Raw genomic sequence first — 22916 nt, 5'->3', positions numbered from 1 at the left:
CAGGTAGGAATACAGAATCAATGGAGGAAAGAGCTGTTGGTATTATGCAGGCAACACCTGTTACAACTAGAGAGAAAGAACTGCATTTGCAGGTGACTCAACTCCAACAAAGCACCGGAAGCCTTGTCGACGAATTGCGGAGACAAAAGATGAAAAATGTTCGGTTAGAGAGACAGTTGAGCAGTGTGAACAACAAAATTGAAAAATGAAGAACAAGATGATGAGCTTTATCATGGTTTGATTAATCTTGAGGGATAGGGGCATATCTTATTACCATGTATGAACGTGTGGTTGCGGCAGACAACAGTTTTTGAGATGCTATTCCTTGAGTCAACCTGCCAATTCAAACCACGAGTCAGCATAGCATAACAACCCAAATACATTAATGCACTAACAGCAGTATAACAGCAGGCTTGGTTTTGGATCGCACCAAACTGTCTTCCAAATACCTGCAATCAGCTTCTGAGTGACTCCAACAAGGACTGCCGGTCTTCCGCAAAGTTCTGTTGGAATGCTTCCAGCTCCATCATCACCAACAATGCAATTTCTGAGAGAAATATTTGCGGTAAGAGTACTGAAGATACCGATGCTGTTCGAGCAACGGAGATTAAAACATGCCCTGAAGTGTCTTCCGTTCCAAGGTCCAACACTTGTGCTAACTTCACAGTTTTGGTTCATCTCAAAGCTACTGCTGCAGCCGCTGCTTCTACCAGAAGACAAAATCTTAGCAGAAATCAGACGCAGACCTCGCAGACTCTGCGTGCCCCAGTTGACTTGGTCACCGTGCTTGACATCAGTGGTAGCATGGCTGGAACTAAGCTCGCACTATTAAAAAGGGCTATGGGATTTGTTATACAGAACCTAGGCACTAATGACCGGCTTTCTGTTATTGTTTTCTCTTCCACAGCTCGCCGTCTCTTTCCACTATGTAAGATGACTGATTCTGGACGGCAACAGGCATTACAAGCTGTTAATTCTTTGGTTGCAAATGGTGGTACCAATATTGCGGGAGGGATGAGAAAAGGTGCCAAGATAATGGAAGACCGAAAAGAAAAGAATCCAGTTGCGAATATTATTCTGTTGTCGGATGGGCAAGATAATTACACTGTTGGCAGCTCGGGAAATGACCAACCTCAACCAAACTATCATTTGCTTCTGCCGATTTCCATCAGTGGTCGAGATAATTCGGGATTTCAAATTCCCGTGCATGCTTTTGGATTTGGCGCAGACCATGATGCCTCATCAATGCACTCAATTTCGGAGATCTCTGGCGGAACATTTACATTCACCGTAACCGAAACTGTGAACCAGAGTTGTGATCAAAATCGAAACTGCTTTTGAATCTTCAATATTTTTACTGCAGTAACACAAAGCAATTGGCAAGTCAGTTAAAATTTCAAATAAATTCCCAAATTGGAATAGAGACAAAATTCAAAGAGAAAGTTTGAGCTCAGATTACCTGTTCCAAATCCAAACATCAAAGGGACCAATCCGATACTGAGCAAAAAAAGTAGTTCGTAGGGACGCCTCTTTTGAACCCAATGTACCGATTCGAAACCCTAATCAACCGAGCATAAATAGAAAAGAAAGGAATCAGTGTGAAAAAATTGGAGAGAGAGGAAACGGCGAAAAAGATACCACAAACCCTAATCACCAAATCAAAGACGAACCTGTGAGCTTCATCGTTGCCGTTGTCACCGCCGAAGGTGAGTTTTTTGTTTCAGCCATTGGTTTCTTACATGATTGAGTGAGATGTGGGCGATTGGGAACGACACTGAGTGAGAGTGATGGAAGGATGTTGAGAGTTGAGTGAGAACGATGGAGAGCGGTGGAGAGCGATAGGGAGAGCGATTGAGAGCGTTTTTTGTGAAGCAGATTGGGAGAATGAGGACGATGAAATCTGCTACTCTGTTTCCATTTTCTTTTCTTTTCTTTTTTAATTTATTTTTAAACGAGGATAAACATGGAAACCATTAAGTTTTTTTTTATGATTAAACTTTCTAGGTTTTCATTTATTAATGTTTTCATTTAAATATACTACATTAACTTATGTTTTTGATTCCCAATCTCACTAGCCTCTAGAACCCAACAGCCAAGCGACTGGGTTTAATTAGGGTAGTCCAACAGATTTCTTTTTTTATTAGTCTTTTTTATTTTAATTCTTTTTTTTAATTTATCTTGGTTTATATATCTAAATTAGTATTAAAATAATAACTATTCATAGGTGGTCTGGTGGAGAGGGGTGGTTTCTATGGTCTTTAGTGGAGTGTGTTCGATACCTATGTGTAGTATTTTTATTTCTTTTAATATTTTCTTTTATGTTTATGCTTTATTATATTCATAGTTTCATTATCATAACATAGATTTGTTTTCTTTTAATTGCATCATTCATTCAAAACCACTTTAAACTATAAAAATCACATTTTTTTCTCGATTCAATATCGAGCCCATTTTCACACCCTTGTAAGTCGATTGCTTTTTAAGCATCGCCATCAACCTCACATAGCTTACTCTTGGGCTTTCTTACAATGAGCCGGTTCTCTTGCACTTACACTCATGCATTGCATTATTTGTTGTTTGGGCCCGATTTAATTATTTCATGATTTTTCAATCCCCATTTAACAAGATGTACCCCCTCCCCCGATGTGTAATAATTTGGTACTGTTTAATTTCTTTATTACTTGACTATTTAGTTAGATACTAACACAAGAGTAAAATCAACAATTTCAAAAAATACAAAAATATGACTCGATCCAACGTCGAGTATTTTCTCAATAAACAAATCAATCCAGTTTTCCTTTCTGTTCTATTCCATTTCTTTCAAACTTTCACCAAACGCTTGATTCAACGTCAAGCCGCTTTTTTTCTAATAAAAACTCAAAAAATATTAATTCCTATCTAAACACTTTTCAATAAGATGGAAGTGGAACGTGGTGTATACCGTGCACTCCTGAGATTAGGATTCGAGATGTATATCTCGCCAATCCTAGTTCTCGCCATCATCCAAGTCTATCCACTTTGTTTTCTTTCAAACACTCATTCAAATTTCTCTTGAACGTCCATCAATACTTGATCTAAGGTCAAGTCATTTTTACAACAAAAAAACCAAAATACCTAATTCTTACTTAACACTTTTCCAATAAAGGTGGAAATGGAACATGGTGTATACCATGCACTATTGAGGTTAAGATTCGAGACGTATGCCTCGCCAATCTTAACTCTCGCCATCGTCTAAAATTGTCAATGTGGTTTCGTCAAACCCTTTCTCAATCAAATCTAAGATACCTAAATCTTATTTAACACTTTTTCAATAAAGGTGGAAATGGAACATGGTGTATACCATGCACTCCTGAGACTAGGATTCGAGATGTATATCTCGCCAATCTTAGCTCTCGCCATCGTCTAAAATTGACAATGCGGTTTTTTCAAACCCTTTCTCAATCAAATTCCAAAATACTTAATTCCTATCTTAACCTTTTTCAATAAAGATGGAAATGGAACATGGTGTATACCGTGCACTCCTGAGACTAGGATTCGAGATGTATATCTCGCTCATCCAAGTCCTCGCCATCATTCAAAATACATCCAACCAATCAAATTCTTTTCTCGCCGCCGTGCGACTAATCAGAAAACCTTTTTCATAAACAAAAGATATATTGTCTTAAGTGATACAAAACAATGTTTTCGGCCACGATTGTTAAGTAGAGATAGATGACGCTTTTCCGAATGTAGATTTATAAATCCGTTCGATGTGTGGTATGCGTCCACTCCTCATCTGTTTTGGGTAAAACAATGTTTTCGTCGATTAATACAGTATAGCTTTCGCTAAAATTGACTAACAAACAAACATTTTTCTACCCAGAACTACGTAAGCCTTGATTTCTCTTTTGAGATACGTAGGAGCAGGATTCGTAAATCTTGTCAGGCCCACTAATAAAAAAACTTAGGTTTAGTCCTTCGTCAAAAATCCAAAAACATCTTCTCTTTTCTTTTGATTATATTTATTCTTTCCCACCTAATAATTTGAAAAGCCTAATATTTTAACTAACACTAACGCACACAACTAACCTAATGGTTCCCGTTGAGTACAACGGACGTGAGGGGTGCTAATACCTTCCCCTTGCGTAATCGACTCCCGAACCCTGATATTGGTTGCGATGACCATATCTTATCCTTTTCTTTTGTCTTGGGTTTTATCGATATTTCCCCTTTCCTTTTTAGGAATAAATAAAGTTCGGTGGCGACTCTGTTCAGTCCATCATTGCGAGCGTGCGATCGCGCTTCGCTTTGAAGTCGTATCCCCATTTTTTTCGAGGTGCGACAGATGGCGACTCTGCTGGGGAAAACAAACCATCCCTAAGCGAGTCAAGCCTAGTTAGGACGTTTGTGTGCCTTTGTCTATTTAATTGTGTGGCTTTTCCTTATTTATTGCTTTTTACTATCTTTATTATTATATTGTTATATCTGTTGAATATTGGTCCTATTGTGATTGTTGGTACTTGGGTATTTGATTGCGAACCATGTGGGAAAGACTGTACACCCGAGTCTAGAGTGAAAAAACATAAGATAGGACGATGGTTGAGTAGTACGGACTCCCGAGGTGAATACTTCGTAAGGGTCGGTACGAGAACCTCACTTAGAGTAGATTCTTTTGCAAATATTGTCGCCCGAGGTGTATACCTCGTAAGCATTGATGTTTCAAAGGGGTCCATGACTCTAAGGACCTTTTAGAACATTAAACCTTTGGCCAACTAGAAATGATGGTTGCGTAGTATGGATTCCCGAGGTGAATACTTTGTAAGGATCGATACGAGAACCTCGCTCAGAATAGATTCCCTAGATGGAGTTGATGACCGGAAAGTATTTTCCGTAAGCGTCAAACAGTCTTTTGAATCCATGACTCTGAGTACCCTGTCTAGAACCCAGTCGATGGTTGCATAGTACGGACTCCCGAAGTAAATACTTCGTAAGGGTCGGTACGAGAACCTCACCCAGAATAGATTCCCTTGATGGAGTTGACGACCGGAAAGTATTTCCCGTAAGCGTCAAACATTCTTGTGAATCAATGACTCTGGGGATCCTTTGTAAACAAAGCCCTAGATCATACCCGGTGAGAACCAGTTTTGGAAAAGCAATCAAATTTATCCATACCTCGGACCTTTGAACCTATCCAAAGAAAGAAACAAAAAAAACATTGCATCCATTCATCCATTCATTGCATATGCATAAAAGCAAAACTCTTAGTTTGTTTCGCATTATTTCAGGAATCCAAGACTTGTTAGCAAGATGAATCCTGAGAGAAGAGGCACTTTTCAGTTCAAATACAAGAACGTAGACCTTACCAGCCTGCAGAAGTTGAGTGCCAAAGTAACACCCCTCAAACTCAACAGCTTCGTACAAAACTATGGAAAAATTCTGGACATCCTAAATGAGAATATGGACATGATGACCGCAGTAACTATTGCCCAGTTCTATGATCCACCTCTACGATGTTTCACGTTTTCTGACTTCCAGTTGGCTCCTACCTTGGAAGAGGTTGAGAGGATCATAGGCCGGAATTTGAAGGATCAGAACCCATTTCCTAAGCTCGATGAAGATATTCCTCCCAAGAGGATAGCTTCAGCTTTGGGTCTGAAAGTTTCTGAAGTCGTGGATAATTGGGATGTGAAAGGACCTTTCAGTGGTTTTTCTAGGAAGTTCTTGGAAGATCAGGCCAAGAAGATGGAAAAAGAAGGGAATTGGGAAGCCTTTTATGCTGTGTTAGCCGTGTTGATATATGGGATAGTCCTCTTCCCAAATATTGACCATTTCGTGGACCACCTGGCGGTGAGAATTTTCCTCTCTGGTAACCCTGTACCGTTCCTCTTGGCAGATCTCTACTACACTCTCCATGACCGTCATGAGAGGAAGGGAGGAATTGTCTTATGTTGTGCGCAGTTGTTGCATGCCTGGTTTAGATCCCACATGCCCGAAGAAGGTCCTTTTGTCTCAAAGGAACTCAAGCCCTTCCAGAAGTTAGCTTCCCTCACTTCCAGTCATGTTAAGTGGTATATCAGGGATTGGGAAACCGAGAATGTGATTGTCAGCATTGGAGACTTCCCCAATGTGCCTTTGGTAGGAACCAAGGGTTGCATCAACTATAACCCCGTGCTATCTCTGAGGCAGCATGGGTACCCTATGAATGGCCCTCCAAAAGCTGAAGCTCTAGAGCCTTTCATCTTACATGGTGTTGAAGCGGATCATCCAATGGTGAAAAAGATCAAGAGGTCTTGGCAAGCAGTTATCAGGAAAGGTAAGGAGTTGGGTAAGAGAAATGTCATTGCCCGAGAGCCTTACACTTGTTGGGTTAGAGAAAGGGTTCAGATGATTAAACTCCCTTATCCATTTGATCCTTCTATCTATCCATTGGTTCCTGAGCCAGAGCCCATATTACCTGAAGATGTAGAGAAGCTCAATACCCGTATCAAGGAGTTGGAATTGGAAAATGCTGATTTGAGAATCAAGCTTGGCCGAGTCTCGATAGAGAATGGGAACTTGAAAGACGATCAACAAAAGAAGGACAAATAGCTTGAAGTCTCCAACAAAAGAGCTAGAGAGTCTGAAGCAAGGAGAGAAAAGTTTGGACAAGCGCTCTATAGCACTAAATCTGTGTTTAAGGAAGAGGAGTTGGATAGAGCTTTACTCCGGATTCAAAAACTCAACAAGACCCTGGAGCTGACCCTTGAAATGAAAAGGGAAGCACGACTGATTTCCGAGATTCGTACTCGTGAACTGGAGAATACCATTCAAAAATACAAGGATACTCTGGAACGTGAGAAGCTGAAGACTGAAGAGTCAGAAAGAGTTTGCACACGGTTGAAACATCATTTGGATCGAGCCGATGCTAGAATCCAGGCACTTGAAGGTGGGGATCAGGATGCTGCGTATATGGTGTTGCTAGGTGAATGCAGATATTGGAGAAACCTCTATAGGGACATATAGGTGACCAAGGCTGAAGACGTGCGCATTATCCAAGATCTCCAAGGGCTTTACACCGAGTGGAAGGGCAAATTTCTGAAGCTGTCCGGATTTGCGAGTTCCATCATGCAAGAGCTACCTGAGAAGCTGCAAGAAGCTGATTGGTGCATGTGTCCAGAGAACACACCGCATCAAGTCTTTAACTTCATTAAGTTTTGTAAGGCGATGTTAGAAGGGTTAACTACCGACCTTGCTACGGTTCGGAAAGTCCATAAACCATGAGCACGTTGTTTGTATTTGAACTTTGATATGAGATTAATGAAAAATCGCTTTTTGAGATTCATTTTATTGTGTTTCATTTCCTTATTATTTTAAATATTTGCGAACAAGTGTTGTGACATTTTTGAAATGAATGATTGAAACTAACCAAGAGTTTTGCAAACAAAATGCATCCATACATGCATTCATGCATTTTTCAAAACAGAGTCTCATTCTGTCCTTTCTTCCTCCAGTTTCACGCTGAATTTTCAACACCAATATAATACTCGTGCCAGAGCTCGTCAAAGAATGGCAGATCAAGAGCATGAATTGGAGCGAGTGAGCTCAGAGCTCGAAGACCTGCGTGGAAACATGGGTCAGGTCATGGAAATATTGCAGATCATCAGGGCAAAGTTGGACGCCCAAACAACAGTTGTTTCAGAAATCGCCGGTCCAACGATTGAACCCCAACCTGCGAGGACGGTACCAACAACCTGGCCAACCTATGGTTTACCTCCCGGTTTCACGCCTACAGTTGAAGGTGCCCCCGGTTTTGCACCATCCGCTCAGCAAACGGCCCCTCTACCGACCATCAATGAAAATCATCTTGTGGTTCATACGTTCGCACCTCCTCTCGTTCGTGCACATGTGCAACCCTACTTTGAGGATCAACAACATGCTCCAGACTTTTCAGATGAAGATGAGGAAAGGCAGGAAGACCTAAGAGGGATGAAGGAGAATTACCAGATGCTGGAGAAAAGATTGAGGGCTATGGAAGGTGATCAAGTTTTTGGTGCTACTGCTAAGGAGATGTGCTTGGTGTCAGGTCTTGTGATTCCTGCGAAGTTCAAGACCCCATATTTCGATAAGTATGAGGGCCACTCGTGTCCTAAGAGTCACCTTATTATGTACTATCGAAAAATGGCTGCACATGTAGAGGATGACAAGCTTATGATACATTGCTTCCAGGACAGCTTGAGGGGTGCTCCCTCCAAGTGGTACCTAAGCCTTGATCAAAGCAGGATTCGTTGCTTCCAGGACTTATCTGATGCCTTCATCCAACATTACAAGTATAACATGGATATGGCCCCAGATAGGAGACAACTGCTCAGCATGTCCCAGAAAGACAAGGAGTCTTTTAAGGAATACGCGCAAAGATGGAGGGAAGTGGCCTCGCAAGTCGAACCACCTCTGGCTGAGAAGGAGTTAGCAGATTGGTTCATGGATACAGTCAAACCTGTGTTCTATGAAAGAATGGTGAGTAGCGTATCTGCGAGCTTCTCTGATCTGGTCGCCGTGGGCATAAAGGTCGAGTTGGGACTGAAGAATGGAAAGATGGTGACTACCTCTGAAACATCTGGTAGTAATGCCAAAAAGTTTCCTGGAGGGTTTCAAAGAAAGAAGGAGGGTGATACGAATGCAGTGTCAACCAGTCAAAGGAGGAGTCATTCATGGAAGAAGCAACACCAATTCGCTCAACAACAACCGATTTATCCAGTACAATATGTTCAACAACCATATGTGGCAGCAGTCACACCAAATTTTAACCAACCACAAGCTCATGTTTATCCACCCGCTCAACAAGCGCCAATATACCAGCAGGCACCAGCGCCACCTGCTTATCAACAGCCGAGGGCACAGGCTCCTCGTCCACAAAATCCTCAAAATCAAAATAGGGTACAGAGAAGTAGACTTCCGTTTGCTTCAATCCATATGACATACACTGAATTGTACCCATCATTGCTACAGAAAGGGTTAGTGACTCCCAGATCTTTGGGTCCTCCACCAAATCCTTTGCCTTCGTGGTACAATCCAGATGCCCATTGTCCTTTCCATGGGGATGCCCCTGGACATGATTTAGAAGGATGTTATGCTTTAAAGCATATTGTGCGAGACCTGGTTGAGAAGAAGATTCTTTCATTTCGAGACGTCGGACCCAATGTCAAGAACAACCCTTTGCCAGCACATGGTGATGTTAATGCCGTCGAAGATGCTTCTGATGTGTGTGTAATCAAAAACGTGGAAGATGTTAAAACTCCGTTGCTAGCGCTTCATGCAGGATTGGTGAGGGCTAGATTGATTGACGCATGTCACGATAGTTGTGAGGAATGTGCCATTCAGCCAAAAGGATGTAAAGTGGTACGAAATGACATTCAGAATTTGATGAATCAAGGTGTTTTACAAATTTCTGGTCCAACAATAAATGAGGAAGTTTCGGTCATTGAACCTGTTTTTAACATACCAGAACCGTTTGAGGTGACTTATCACAGGAGAGATGTTGTTCATCCGTCACCCGTGGTAGTTTGCATGCCTACCCCATTTCCTTTTGAGAGCACCAAGGCGGTACCCTGGAAGTACGACATAACAGTGGTGGATAGAGTGGTAGATGGAAAGCCCAAAATTGCTGAAAGTAAGGAAGTTTTGGAGAATGTTGACACCGACATCACCAATATCGCAGGGACAAGCAGGATGACCCGTAGTGGTCGGATTTATACTTCCAATTTTAATGTGAACCCTCAAGAGCCAACAAGGGGAGCTGCAAATGTAAATCTTACCCCAGAACAGGGAGGGGCACAGCCGGCTGTGCAAACAGATGAAGCAAGTGAGTTCCTAAGGATAATAAAGAAATCTGACTACAAGATAGTTGATCAGTTGCATCAAACACCATCAAAAATATCTATCTTGTCTTTGCTTCTGAATTCCGAAGCTCATAGGGAGGCTCTGCTGAAAGTGCTTGCTCAGGCTCATGTTACCCAAGATATAACGGTCGGCCAATTCGATGAAGTGGTCGCCAATATCACAACCTGCAACACTCTAAGCTTCAGTAATGAAGAGCTTCCCAAAGAGGGGAAGAATCACAACCGCGCTCTGCATGTATCCATAAAGTGCCAAGAAGATGCTCTGGCTAGAGTTTTAGTTGACACTGGATCGTCCCTCAATGTTCTACCAAAGAGGGCACTTTCTAAATTATCTTATCAAGGTTCAGAGTTGAAGCCTAGTGCGCTTGTGGTGAAAGCATTTGATGGTTCGCGAAGGACAATAGTTGGAGAGGTAGAGTTACCAATACAGATCGGGCCACATGTGTTCCCCATCAATTTCCAAGTCATGAACATAAATCCGGCTTATAGCTGCCTTTTGGGACGCCCATGGATACATGCTGCTGGGGAAGTGACTTCTACTCTACATCAAAAGATGAAGTTCGTTGTCGATAACAAGCTCGTCATTGTCTCGGGTGAAGAAGATTTTATCATCAGTCAACTCTCCTCTTTCCGTTACATTGAGGCCGATGAGGATGCCTTAGAAACTTCTTTTCAAGCACTTGAGATATCCAATGCCACACTTGAAGAGGTTAAGGATCCTGTTGAGAAAACCAGTTTGTCATTCGCCTCTTTGAAGAGCGCAAAATCAGCAGTTGAAAGTGGAGGCCCTGCAGGTTGGGGGCAAGTCATCAACGTCAATGAGAAAAATGACCGTTTTGGTTTGGGGTACAAGTCTTCTGCTAATGAAGGAGCCCTGGTCCCTGCAAAGGACCGTATGCGGAGCATACAAGAGGTTTTCCTGAGCAAAGGATTTATCCATGGAGATCAAGTTGGTGCAGTGGAAGATGACACCAAAGATGGAGAAACATCAAATCTGATATACCGGTGTGAAGCAGCCCTGACAAATTGGGAGACAGTTGAGATTCCAGAAGTTTTTCCTGTGTCAAAGTAATTGTTGTTTTCCTTTGTGTTTTTGAAAATCCTTAGCTCTGCCCAAGGCTAATGGATCATTTGTAGGGCCCCTTTTGAATTCAAAAAAATCATTATGACAAATAAAGAGCATCTTGTTCAAACTCTTGTTGTTCATTTACTTTGTTTTTCTTTCTTTAAAATGGCAATCCTTGCAAAACTACAAAAATATTTTTCATCATTTCTTTTGCTTCCATTTTACTAAAAAAAAACCATCATTAAAAAACATGCAGAATAATCAATAAACCAGTTGAATTCGATGACCCCGCTACTTCCTATAATTTTGAACTCCCCATCTACCAAGCGGAAGAGGAGAGTGAGGAAGATTGTGATTTCCCAGAAGAACTGGAAAGGATGCTCGAGCACGAGTCAAAGGCCCTTCAGCCACATCAAGAACCAGTGGAAACAATCAACCTTGGCACTGAAGAAGATAAGAAAGAGGTCAAAGTCAGGACTACACTTAAGGCAAGCATCAAGGAAAGATTGATCAAGTTGCTACATGAATATGTAGATGTATTTGCTTGGTCATATCAGGATATGCCAGGTTTAGATACTGACATTATTGTCCACAAGTTACCACTACAGCCAGATTGTCCGCCAGTGAAGCAGAAGCTCCGAAGAGCAAGACCCGACATGGCTCTAAAGATTTATGACGAGGTGAAACGTCAATTTGATGCCGGTTTTCTAGCAGTTGCAAAGTACCCTCAATGGGTAGCTAACATAGTACCTGTACCCAAAAAGGATGGAAAGGTCAGGATGTGTGTTGATTATAGGGATTTAAACAAAGCAAGTCCGAAGGATGATTTCCCCCTGCCACATATTGACACTCTGGTAGACAACACTGCTAAGTTCGTAGTCTTCTCCTTTATGGACGGATTCTCAGGTTATAATCAAATCAAGATGGCTCCAGATGACATGGAGAAGACCACTTTTATTACCCCTTGGGGCACATTTTGCTACAAGGTGATGCCTTTCGGTCTCAAAAATGTCGGGGCAACTTACCAAAGAGCTATGGTCACTCTTTTCCATGATATGATGCACAAGGAAATAGAGGTCTATGTTGACGACATGATCGCTAAATCTCAGAATGAAGAAGATCATATGAGCCATCTGAAGAAGTTGTTTGAACGCCTCAGAAAGTTTAGATTACGATTAAACCCTGCAAAATGCACATTCGGTGTCCGTTCAGGGAAGTTGCTTGGTTTCATTGTTAGTCAACGAGGAATTGAGGTGGACCCCGACAAGGTCCGAGCTATACAAGAGATGCCTGCTCCACGCACCGAGCGAGAGGTTAGAGGCTTCCTGGGACGTTTGAATTATATCTCGAGGTTTATCTCACATATGACGGCCACATGCGAGCCTATCTTCAAATTGCTTCGAAAAGATCAAGCAGTCGAATGGAACTCTGACTGTCAAATGGCTTTTGAGAAAATCGGACAATACCTGCAAGAGCCCCCTATTCTAATTCCACCTGTCCAGGGGAAACCACTCTTTATGTACTTAACTGTGCTTGAAAAATCAATGGGATGTGTGTTGGGACAACATGACGAAACCGGTCGAAAGGAACATGCTATCTATTATCTGAGTAAGAGGTTTACCGATTGTGAATCCCGATATTCACTCTTAGAGAAAACTTGTTGCGCTTTAGCATGGGCCGCTCGTCGTCTAAGACAATACATGATTTGCCACACTACTTTGTTGATCTAAAAAATGGATCCAATAAAGTATATCTTTGAAAAGCCTGCTTTAACTGGAAGACTCGCCCGTTGGCAGATGTTACTATCTGAGTATGACATCCAATATGTATCTCAGAAAGCCATTAAAGGAAGTGTGTTGTCTAACTACCTGGCAAACCAGCCCGTTGAAGATTACCAGTCGTTGAAATTTGACTTCCCTGATGAAGACATTATGGTAGTAAAGGATTGTGAAATCCCAGGACCTGATGAAGGACCTGAGCCCGGATCTCGGTGGAAGCTCATGTTTGATGGTTCCTCCAATTACATGGGGCATGGCGTAGGAGCTGTCCTGTTGAATCCAAGTGGTGGATACACTCCTTTCACAGCAAGGTTGTGTTTTGATTGCACGAACAATATAGCAGAATATGAGGCGTGCATCCTAGGCATCGAAGCAGCTATTGATCTCCGAATCAAAATCCTCGAAGTATGTGGAGACTCAACTTTGGTGATATACCAAGTCAAGGGCGAATGGGAAACCCGTGATACCAAGTTGATCCCATATCGTGCCTATGTCATGGAATTGATAAAATACTTTGACGAAATCACTTTCCGTCATATCCCGAGAACTGAGAATCAAATTGCTGATGCTTTGGCTATGTTGGCTTCAATGTATCAAGTTAGATTCCATAATGAAGCACCTCTCATTCAGATCGAGCGGAAAGTTGAGCCTGCCTACTGCCAGTCAGTTGAAGAGGAAGCCGATGGTAAACCCTGGTTTCACGACATCAAATGCTTTTTGCAAAATCAAGAATATCCAACAGATGCAACGGCCCTTGACAAGAAAACATTGAGGAGGTTAGCATCCAAATTCTTCTTAAGCAATTGTGTGTTATACAAGAGAAACCACAACATGATTCTGCTCAGATGCGTGGATGGACGTGAAGCGGACCTATTGGTCAAAGAGATTCATGAAGGATCCTTTGGAACTCACGCCAATGGTCATGCCATGGCCAAGAAGATTTTGAGAGCTGGTTATTACTGGTTGACCATGGAATCTGACTGCTTCAATTATGCTAGAAAATGTCATAAATGCCAAATCTATGCCGACAAGGTACATGTGCCTCCGACTCTACTAAATGTTTTGACGTCACCTTGGCCTTTCTCAATGTGGGGCATCGACATGATTGGCGCCATCGAGCCTAAAGCTTCCAATGGTCACCGCTTCATCCTGGTTGCCATTGATTACTTTACCAAATGGGTAGAAGCCGCCTCTTATGCTAATGTGACAAAGTAAGTGGTTGCACGGTTTCTCAAGAAAGAGATCATTTGCCGTTATGGAATTCCAAGCCGGATCATCACAGATAATGGGACGAATCTGAACAATAAGACCATGAAAGAATTATGCGAGAGCTTCAAGATTGAGCACCATAACTCTTCACCATATCGTCCAAAGATGAATGGCGCCGTTGAAGCCGCTAATAAAAACATCAAGAAAATCCTGCAAAAAATGGTGAAAACCTATAAGGATTGGCACGAAATGCTACCTTTTGCACTGCATGGATACCGGACTTCCGTCCGCACTTCAACAGGGGCAACCCCTTTCTCTTTGGTATATGGGATGGAAGCAGTTCTCCCAATTGAAGTAGAGATACCTTCAATGAGAATCCTGGTGGAGACCAAGCTAGAAGAGGCTGAGTGGATTCAAAATAGATTTGATCAGTTGAACCTCATAGATGAGAAGCGAATGACTTCTTTGTGCCATGGACAATTATACCAGAAACGGCTTAAAAGGGCTTTTGACAAGAAAGTACGTGTTCGGGAATTCAGAGAAGGAGACCTCGTGCTTAAGAAGATCTTGCCAATACACAAAGACTCACGTGGGAAGTGGACTCCCAATTATGAAGGCCCATATGTTGTAAAGAAAGCTTTCTCCGGAGGTGCCTTGATTCTCACAACTATGGATGATGAAGAACTCTCACACCCCGTGAACTCTGATGCAATTAAAAAATACTATGCCTAATAAAAACCCGCTAAATCGAAAACCTGAAAAGGCGATTTAGGCAAAAAAGGGTATCCGGGTGGACTGAAAACCCGAAAGGGCGGTCCAGGCAAAAGTTAGGGATGAATATAAATGGTAGCTCGCTAAGTTGAAAACCTGAAAAGGCGACTTAGGCGAAAAAGAGCGCCCCGGTGGATTGAAAACCCGAAAGGGCGATCCAGGCAAAAGTTAGGGGCATAAAGGCATAAACTGCATCAGTTGTTACTGATTAACACCGAAGAATTTGAGGTGGAAGATTAATCTAGTCACTCCCCTTAGGAGCAAGGTTTTGGGGGAATCGTATCTATTAAGGACGTCAGTGGTCACTGAATTCAATGTAAACCTTTCCTTATTGCCATTTTCAAAAAAAAACTGTAACACTCTATGGAGCTACGCCATTTGTGTGCTACCATTCTTGAATAAAATACAAGTTTTTCCCAATCATTGTTAGTTTGTGTTCATCTACGCTTTTCTTTGTTATGCAAAATGTCATTTATTTGTTAATAATGAAATTTTGAAACTTGAAAAAGAATTTGAAATTTAGTAAAAAGAACAAAATTACTTTGATATATGTGAAAATCGAAGGAAAATCATTTGTCTCCCCAAAAGCCTCGAGGTCGCATGAATATTCCTGGTTCACCAACAAAAGTCCCCATGGAGTACAACTTATTAATCCTTTATAAGGATGGACCTTTGGTTGTTTATAACTGTCAATCATGATAGTTTCTCCTCTGGATGCGCTTGTTAATTGTACGGGTATGAGTTATTGGTGTTGAGGAATCAGAATCTCTGTCCCTACGAACTCCCAGTCTGCCAAGCGTCAGCATTCTCATAATCATGATCATTCATATATCATGCATAAAGGGAAATTCAAATCATGCATAGCCGAAATGTACTTCGTGCTCATTTTGCATTGACCCAGGTCTTGTTGTCGATCCTATGATCCTTTGACCTTTGATTCCAGTTTGTATTTGGTGCCCTTAAACCCACATCCGGTTTTTGCAGTCATTTTCAAATCCAATTTTTGTTCAATACCATTCAGGTCATATATGAACCTGTTGTTGAGCCTTATTCCGGTGTCAGGTCATACATGAACCTGTACTGAAGATTTTCTCTCTGTTTGTTCAATACTATTCAGGTCATATATGAACCTGTTGTTGAGCTTTTATTCCGGGGTCAGGTCATACTTGAACCTGCTCTGAAGAGTTTTTCCAATTTTTGTTCAATACTATTCAGGTCATATATGAACCTGTTGTTGAGCTTTTATTCCGGGGTCAGGTCATACTTGAACCTGCTCTGAAGAGTTTTTCCAATTTTTGTTCAATACTATTCAGGTCATATGTGAACCTGTTGTTGAGCTTTTATTCCGGGGTCAGGTCATACTTGAACCTGCTCTGAAGAGTTTTTCCAATTTTTGTTCAATACTATTCAGGTCATATATGAACCTGTTGTTGAGCTTTTATTCTGGGGTCAGGTCATACTTGAACCTGCTCTGAAGAGTTTTTCTAATTTTTGTTCGATACTATTCAGGTCATATATGAACCTGTTGTTGAGCTTTTATTCCGGTGTCAGGTCATACTTGAACCTGCTCTGAAGAGTTTTTCCAATTTTTGTTCAATACTATTCAGGTCATATATGAACCTGTTGTTGAGCTTTTATTCCGGTGTCAGGTCATACTTGAACCTGCTCTGAAGAGTTTTTCCAATTTTTGTTCAATACTATTCAGGTCATATATGAACCTGTTGTTGAACTTTTATTCCGGTGTCAGTTCATATATGAACCTGTTCTGAAGAGTCTTTCTCTATGATTGTTCCAGTATTATCAGGTCATATATGAACATGTTGATACACTCTTCTTGAATTTTTCTGAGTTTGTTAGGTCATACCTGAACCTGCTGTCAGAACTTCTTGATATTCCCCAACGTTGTCAGGTCATATGTGAACTGGTTGTAGCATCTTTTCCTTTTTTCGGGTTAGTAAGTCATATGTGAACTTACTATCGAAACCTCTTGTATTCCAAGTATCGATTATCAAATTTCACTTTGAGTACTCCCCGTTGTGCCTGATTCTCCAGCCGGACTGTTTTCCCCAGCAAAGTTTGTTTTTTACCATTTGTCTGTCTCCCTGTGGACCATCAGCATTCCCCACAGCTTGGTCTGTCTAGTAGCATCTCCTGTCAAGGGTCCACCATATCCCTAGCAGAGAAGAAAATTTTTTAAAAAAAAAAATCATGCATCCATGCATATCATATCATACCATATCACATCACATCATGTCATAGGGATTCAGGATCAAAATCCGGATCTCCTTAGTATTTAACCATCTCCCACTATGATCTATGAAGAGTGTCCTGCTCCATATTCTCTAGTTGAAGATACTTAAATAGGGGCAACTGTCATACCCCGATTTTGATCCTGAATTGTTTCCATTTTTTTCATTTTTTTTATTTGGCACTTGGTCTAAAGTTCGTTTGCATACATTCATTCCCAAATCCATATTTTGTGATAAACATTGGTTATTATCTAACTTTTTGATCATGATGCTTTGTGATTACAAATTGGATTTTAGTTATCTGACTTTTTTAATTTTTCAATTTTAATTTAATTTCAAAGTAAATCTAATTCCAAATTTCGAATTAATCTTAATTGTTTTTTTACTAATGATTCAAACTCTAATTGATTTTTATTTTCGAATAAATGTTAGAATTGATATCAAAGTAATTTTAACAAATTATAGACTAATTTGATTTTAATTGGTGTTATTGGTTTTTTGGATTTTAAATTGACATTTAGATGAGTTTTAGATTATTTCGAAATAATCCCTATCCATTTCTACAACCACAAATTCATTTCATTCAAACCAAATTCAAACATTCATTACATCATTCAAATGTCCAAATAATCATTTCATTCATTAACAATCCAATTACTTTAGAATAACCATGTCAAAAAAATAATAACCAAGCATGATCCCATAAACATGTCCATATGCATTGCATTATATGAGATTTGGCATTGTGTGAATCATTTTACATAAGCTAAATACTATTACAACTTATTACATCCTAATGACTAATACATATTCCAATAATTGGTTGGAATTAAAAGGGAATATAAAAAAAATTCCACAACAAAAAAGAAACTCATCAACCTTTTCCCTCACCGTCTCCCTCCACCATCATCATTTTCTCCTTGAACCAATCTTCAACAATTCTGGAAAAATAGCAACAAACCTGATGCTAAAAAGAAGGGTTGGCTTTCATTTTCTTGCGATGAACCTGTAGCTGTAGCAGGTTCGGAATCAGTTTTGGAATCTTCAGTTTGCTTGGTTTGAGAAGGTTTATGAAAAGGATCCTGCTATTGTGGCAAAAGAAGCCATTCAGGAAGCTTCTCGTAATGGTTCGGATGTGGTGCTCGTTGATACAGCTGGTCATATGCAGGATAATGAACCGTTGATGAGAGCACTGTCAAAGCTGATCTACCTTAACAATCTCCACACTGAAATTCTTCTCAGCACATGGGTTCCGGCTCTGAATATATTTGAGTCCAGCTTACGACGTCGAAACTGTGCAGAAGCTCGTTGAGGCGTTTGTAGCACAGGAACATCCTGAAACATTAAAAAACCGGAGGAATTCAGTTTACTTATCACTCAAGCCATAAGCTAAATTAAAAAACAACAAACTTGGCATATGCCTCTAACTTTCCATTTCCAAAAGATAAGTCGTGGATGATTCAGCATGTTGCTGTTACTTGCATCTCTTTAGATGAAGGACCTTCACCCATTGATAGCCGGTATCTAAACAGACCTCAAACCTGCAGGTTTTAGTTTCCAAGCAAACAAAACAAATTGTACATCAGTTCAATAATAATATTAAACCAGATCATGTAACAATGGTAGCAGTTCTAAACAGACCTCAAACCTACAGCTTGTATTCATTCCGGTTTTGTAGCACAAGGGCAATTGCTATTTAGACAAATGATAGAAGTCTACGCAAATAAATTCAAGGATTAAGCACTATTCTTGTATGGACCATCTCTTTGGAAGAGCTGGTCTCATTGACAAAGCAAAGGAGTTTGGAAGTACAGGATTATATATGTACGGTTACCGTCATGCTAAGACCCACCGGAGTCATTTCAAGACGGTTAAATTCTTAAACTGACTATTGTGCTTCAGCCTCATCAAGATACAAGCCAAGCACCTGTTATTAAAATCAACCGGCGGCCAATGCAATTTTGTGCAGAATTCCAAACTTGACAAACCTGCAGCAGAAAGAAGTGAAGGTTAAGCCTGTCAATCTAATGGAGTAATCTTATGCAGGTAGGAATACAGAATCAATGGAGGAAAGAGCTGTTGGTATTATGCAGGCAACACCTGTTACAACTAGAGAGAAAGAACTGCATTTGCAGGTGACTCAACTCCAACAGAGCACCGGAAGCCTTGTCGACGAATTGCGGAGACAAAAGATGAAAAATGTTCGGTTAGAGAGACAGTTGAGCAGTGTGAACAACAAAATTGAAAAATGAAGAACAAGATGATGAGCTTTATCATGGTTTGATTAATCTTGAGGGATAGGGGCATATCTTATTACCATGTATGAACGTGTGGTTGCGGCAGACAACAGTTTTTGAGATGCTATTCCTTGAGTCAACCTGCCAATTCAAACCACGAGTCAGCATAGCATAACAACCCAAATATATTAATGCACTAACAGCAGTATAACAGCAGGCTTGGTTTTGGATCGCACCAAACTGTCTTCCAAATACCTGCAATCAGCTTCTGAGTGACTCCAACAAGGACTGCCGGTCTTCCGCAAAGTTCTGTTGGAATGCTTCCAGCTCCATCATCACCAACAATGCAATTTCTGAGAGAAATATTTGCGGTAAGAGTACTGAAGATACCGATGCTGTTCGAGCAACGGAGATTAAAACATGCCCTGAAGTGTCTTCCGTTCTAAGGTCCAACACTTGTGCTAACTTCACAGTTTTGGTTCATCTCAAAGCTACTGCTGCAGCCGCTGCTTCTACCAGAAGACAAAATCTTAGCAGAAATCAGACGCAGACCTCGCAGACTCTGCGTGCCCCAGTTGACTTGGTCACCGTGCTTGACATCAGTGGTAGCATGGCTGGAACTAAGCTCGCACTATTAAAAAGGGCTATGGGATTTGTTATACAGAACCTAGGCACTAATGACCGGCTTTCTGTTATTGTTTTCTCTTCCACAGCTCGCCGTCTCTTTCCACTATGTAAGATGACTGATTCTGGACGGCAACAGGCATTACAAGCTGTTAATTCTTTGGTTGCAAATGGTGGTACCAATATTGCGGGAGGGATGAGAAAAGGTGCCAAGATAATGGAAGACCGAAAAGAAAAGAATCCAGTTGCGAATATTATTCTGTTGTCGGATGGGCAAGATAATTACACTGTTGGAGGCTCGGGAAATGACCAACCTCAACCAAACTATCATTTGCTTTTGCCGATTTCCATCAGTGGTCGAGATAATTCGGGATTTCAAATTCCCGTGCATGCTTTTGGATTTGGCGCAGACCATGATGCCTCATCAATGCACTCAATTTCGGAGATCTCTGGCGGAACATTTTCATTCACCGTAACCGAAACTGTGAACCAGAGTTGTGATCAAAATCGAAACTGCTTTTGAATCTTCAATATTTTTACTGCAGTAACACAAAGCAATTGGCAAGTCAGTTAAAATTTCAAATAAATTCCCAAATTGGAATAGAGACAAAATTCAAAGAGAAAGTTTGAGCTCAGATTACCTGTTCCAAATCCAAACATCAAAGGGACCAATCCGATACTGAGCAAAAAAAGTAGTTCGTAGGGACGCCTCTTTTGAACCCAATGTACCGATTCGAAACCCTAATCAGCCGAGCATAAATAGAAAAGAAAGGAATCAGTGTGAAAAAATTGGAGAGAGAGGAAACGGCGAAAAAGATACCACAAACCCTAATCACCAAATCAAAGACGAACCTGTGAGCTTCATCGTTGCCGTTGTCACCGCCGAAGGTGAGTTTTTTGTTTCAGCCATTGGTTTCTTACATGATTGAGTGAGATGTGGGCGATTGGGAACGACACTGAGTGAGAGCGATGGAAGGATGTTGAGAGTTGAGTGAGAACGATGGAGAGCGGTGGAGAGCGATAGGGAGAGCGATTGAGAGCGTTTTTTGTGAAGCAGATTGGGAGAATGAGGACGATGAAATCTGCTACTCTGTTTCCATTTTCTTTTCTTTTCTTTTTTAATTTATTTTTAAACGAGGATAAACATGGAAACCATTAAGTTTTTTTTTATGATTAAACTTTCTAGGTTTTCATTTATTAATGTTTTCATTTAAATATACTACATTAACTTATGTTTTTGATTCCCAATCTCACTAGCCTCTAGAACCCAACAGCCAAGCGATTGGGTTTAATTAGGGTAGTCCAACAGATTTCTTTTTTTATTAGTTTTTTTTATTTTAATTCTTTTTTTTAATTTATCTTGGTTTATATATCTAAATTAGTATTAAAATAATAACTATTCATAGGTGGTCTGGTGGAGAGGGGTGGTTTCTATGGTCTTTAGTGGAGTGTGTTCGATACCTATGTGTAGTATTTTTATTTCTTTTAATATTTTCTTTTATGTTTATGCTTTATTATATTCATAGTTTCATTATCATAACATAGATTTGTTTTCTTTTAATTGCATCATTCATTCAAAACCACTTTAAACTATAAAAATCACATTTTTTTCTCGATTCAATATCGAGCCCATTTTCACACCCTTGTAAGTCGATTGCTTTTTAAGCATCGCCATCAACCTCACATAGCTTACTCTTGGGCTTTCTTACAATGAGCCGGTTCTCTTGCACTTACACTCATGCATTGCATTATTTGTTGTTTGGGCCCGATTTAATTATTTCATGATTTTTCAATCCCCATTTAACAAGATGTACCCCACTCCCCCGCTGTGTAATAATTTGGTACTGTTTTATTTCTTTATTACTTGACTATTTAGTTAGATACTAACACAAGAGTAAAATCAACAATTTCAAAAAATACAAAAATATGACTCGATCCAACGTCGAGTATTTTCTCAATAAACAAATCAATCCAGTTTTCCTTTCTGTTCTATTCCATTTCTTTCAAACTTTCACCAAACGCTTGATTCAACGTCAAGCCGTTTTTTTTCTAATAAAAACTCAAAAAATTTTAATTCCTATCTAAACACTTTTCAATAAGATGGAAGTGGAACGTGGTGTATACCGCGCACTCCTGAGATTAGGATTCGAGATGTATATCTCGCCAATCCTAGTTCTCGCCATCATCCAAGTCTATCCACTTTGTTTTCTTTCAAACACTCATTCAAATTTCTCTTGAACGTCCATCAATACTTGATCTAAGGTCAAGTCATTTTCACAACAAAAAAACCAAAATACCTAATTCTTACTTAACACTTTTCCAATAAAGGTGGAAATGGAACATGGTGTATACCATGCACTCCTGAGGTTAAGATTCGAGACGTATGCCTCGCCAATCTTAACTCTCGCCATCGTCTAAAATTGTCAATGTGGTTTCGTCAAACCCTTTCTCAATCAAATCTAAGATACCTAAATCTTATTTAACACTTTTTCAATAAAGGTGGAAATGGAACATGGTGTATACCATGCACTCTTGAGACTAGGATTCGAGATGTATATCTCGCCATCGTCTAAAATTGACAATGCGGTTTTTTCAAACCCTTTCTCAATCAAATTCCAAAATACTTAATTCCTATCTTAACCTTTTTCAATAAAGATGGAAATGGAACATGGTGTATACCGTGCACTCCTGAGACTAGGATTCGAGATGTATATCTCGCTCATCCAAGTCCTCGCCATCATTCAAAATACATCCAACCAATCAAACTCTTTTCTCGCCGCCGTGCGACTAATCAGAAAACCTTTTTCATAAACAAAAGATATATTGTCTTAAGTGATACAAAACAATGTTTTCGGCCACGATTGTTGAGTAGAGATAGATGACGCTTTTCCGAATGTAGATTTATAAATCCGTTCGATGTGTGGTATGCGTCCACTCCTCATCTGTTTTGGGTAAAACAATGTTTTCGTCGATTAATACAGTATAGCTTTCGCTAAAATTGACTAACAAACAAACATTTTTCTACCCAGAACTACGTAAGCCTTGATTTCTCTTTTGAGATACGTAGGAGCAGGATTCGTAAATCTTGTCAGGCCCACTAATAAAAAAACTTAGGTTTAGTCCTTCGT

General features: G+C 40.4%; 1 protein-coding gene across 1 annotated transcript; it reads left to right on the top strand.

Annotated features, from left to right (window-relative positions):
* Positions 1-5436: 5436 nt before the first annotated feature.
* Positions 5437-6981, top strand: LOC127107513 (uncharacterized). The gene is made up of 2 exons (XM_051044792.1): positions 5437-6345; positions 6658-6981. The coding sequence occupies exons 1-2, from the start codon at positions 5437-5439 to the stop codon at positions 6979-6981; spliced, it is 1233 nt and encodes a 410-aa protein (XP_050900749.1).
* Positions 6982-22916: the final 15935 nt, after the last annotated feature.

The sequence above is a fragment of the Lathyrus oleraceus genome, chromosome 1 (genome assembly GCF_024323335.1).
Source record: "Lathyrus oleraceus cultivar Zhongwan6 chromosome 1, CAAS_Psat_ZW6_1.0, whole genome shotgun sequence".
NCBI classification, from domain to species: Eukaryota; Viridiplantae; Streptophyta; class Magnoliopsida; order Fabales; family Fabaceae; genus Lathyrus; species Lathyrus oleraceus.
This window is presented reverse-complemented; position numbering and strand designations above follow the sequence as displayed.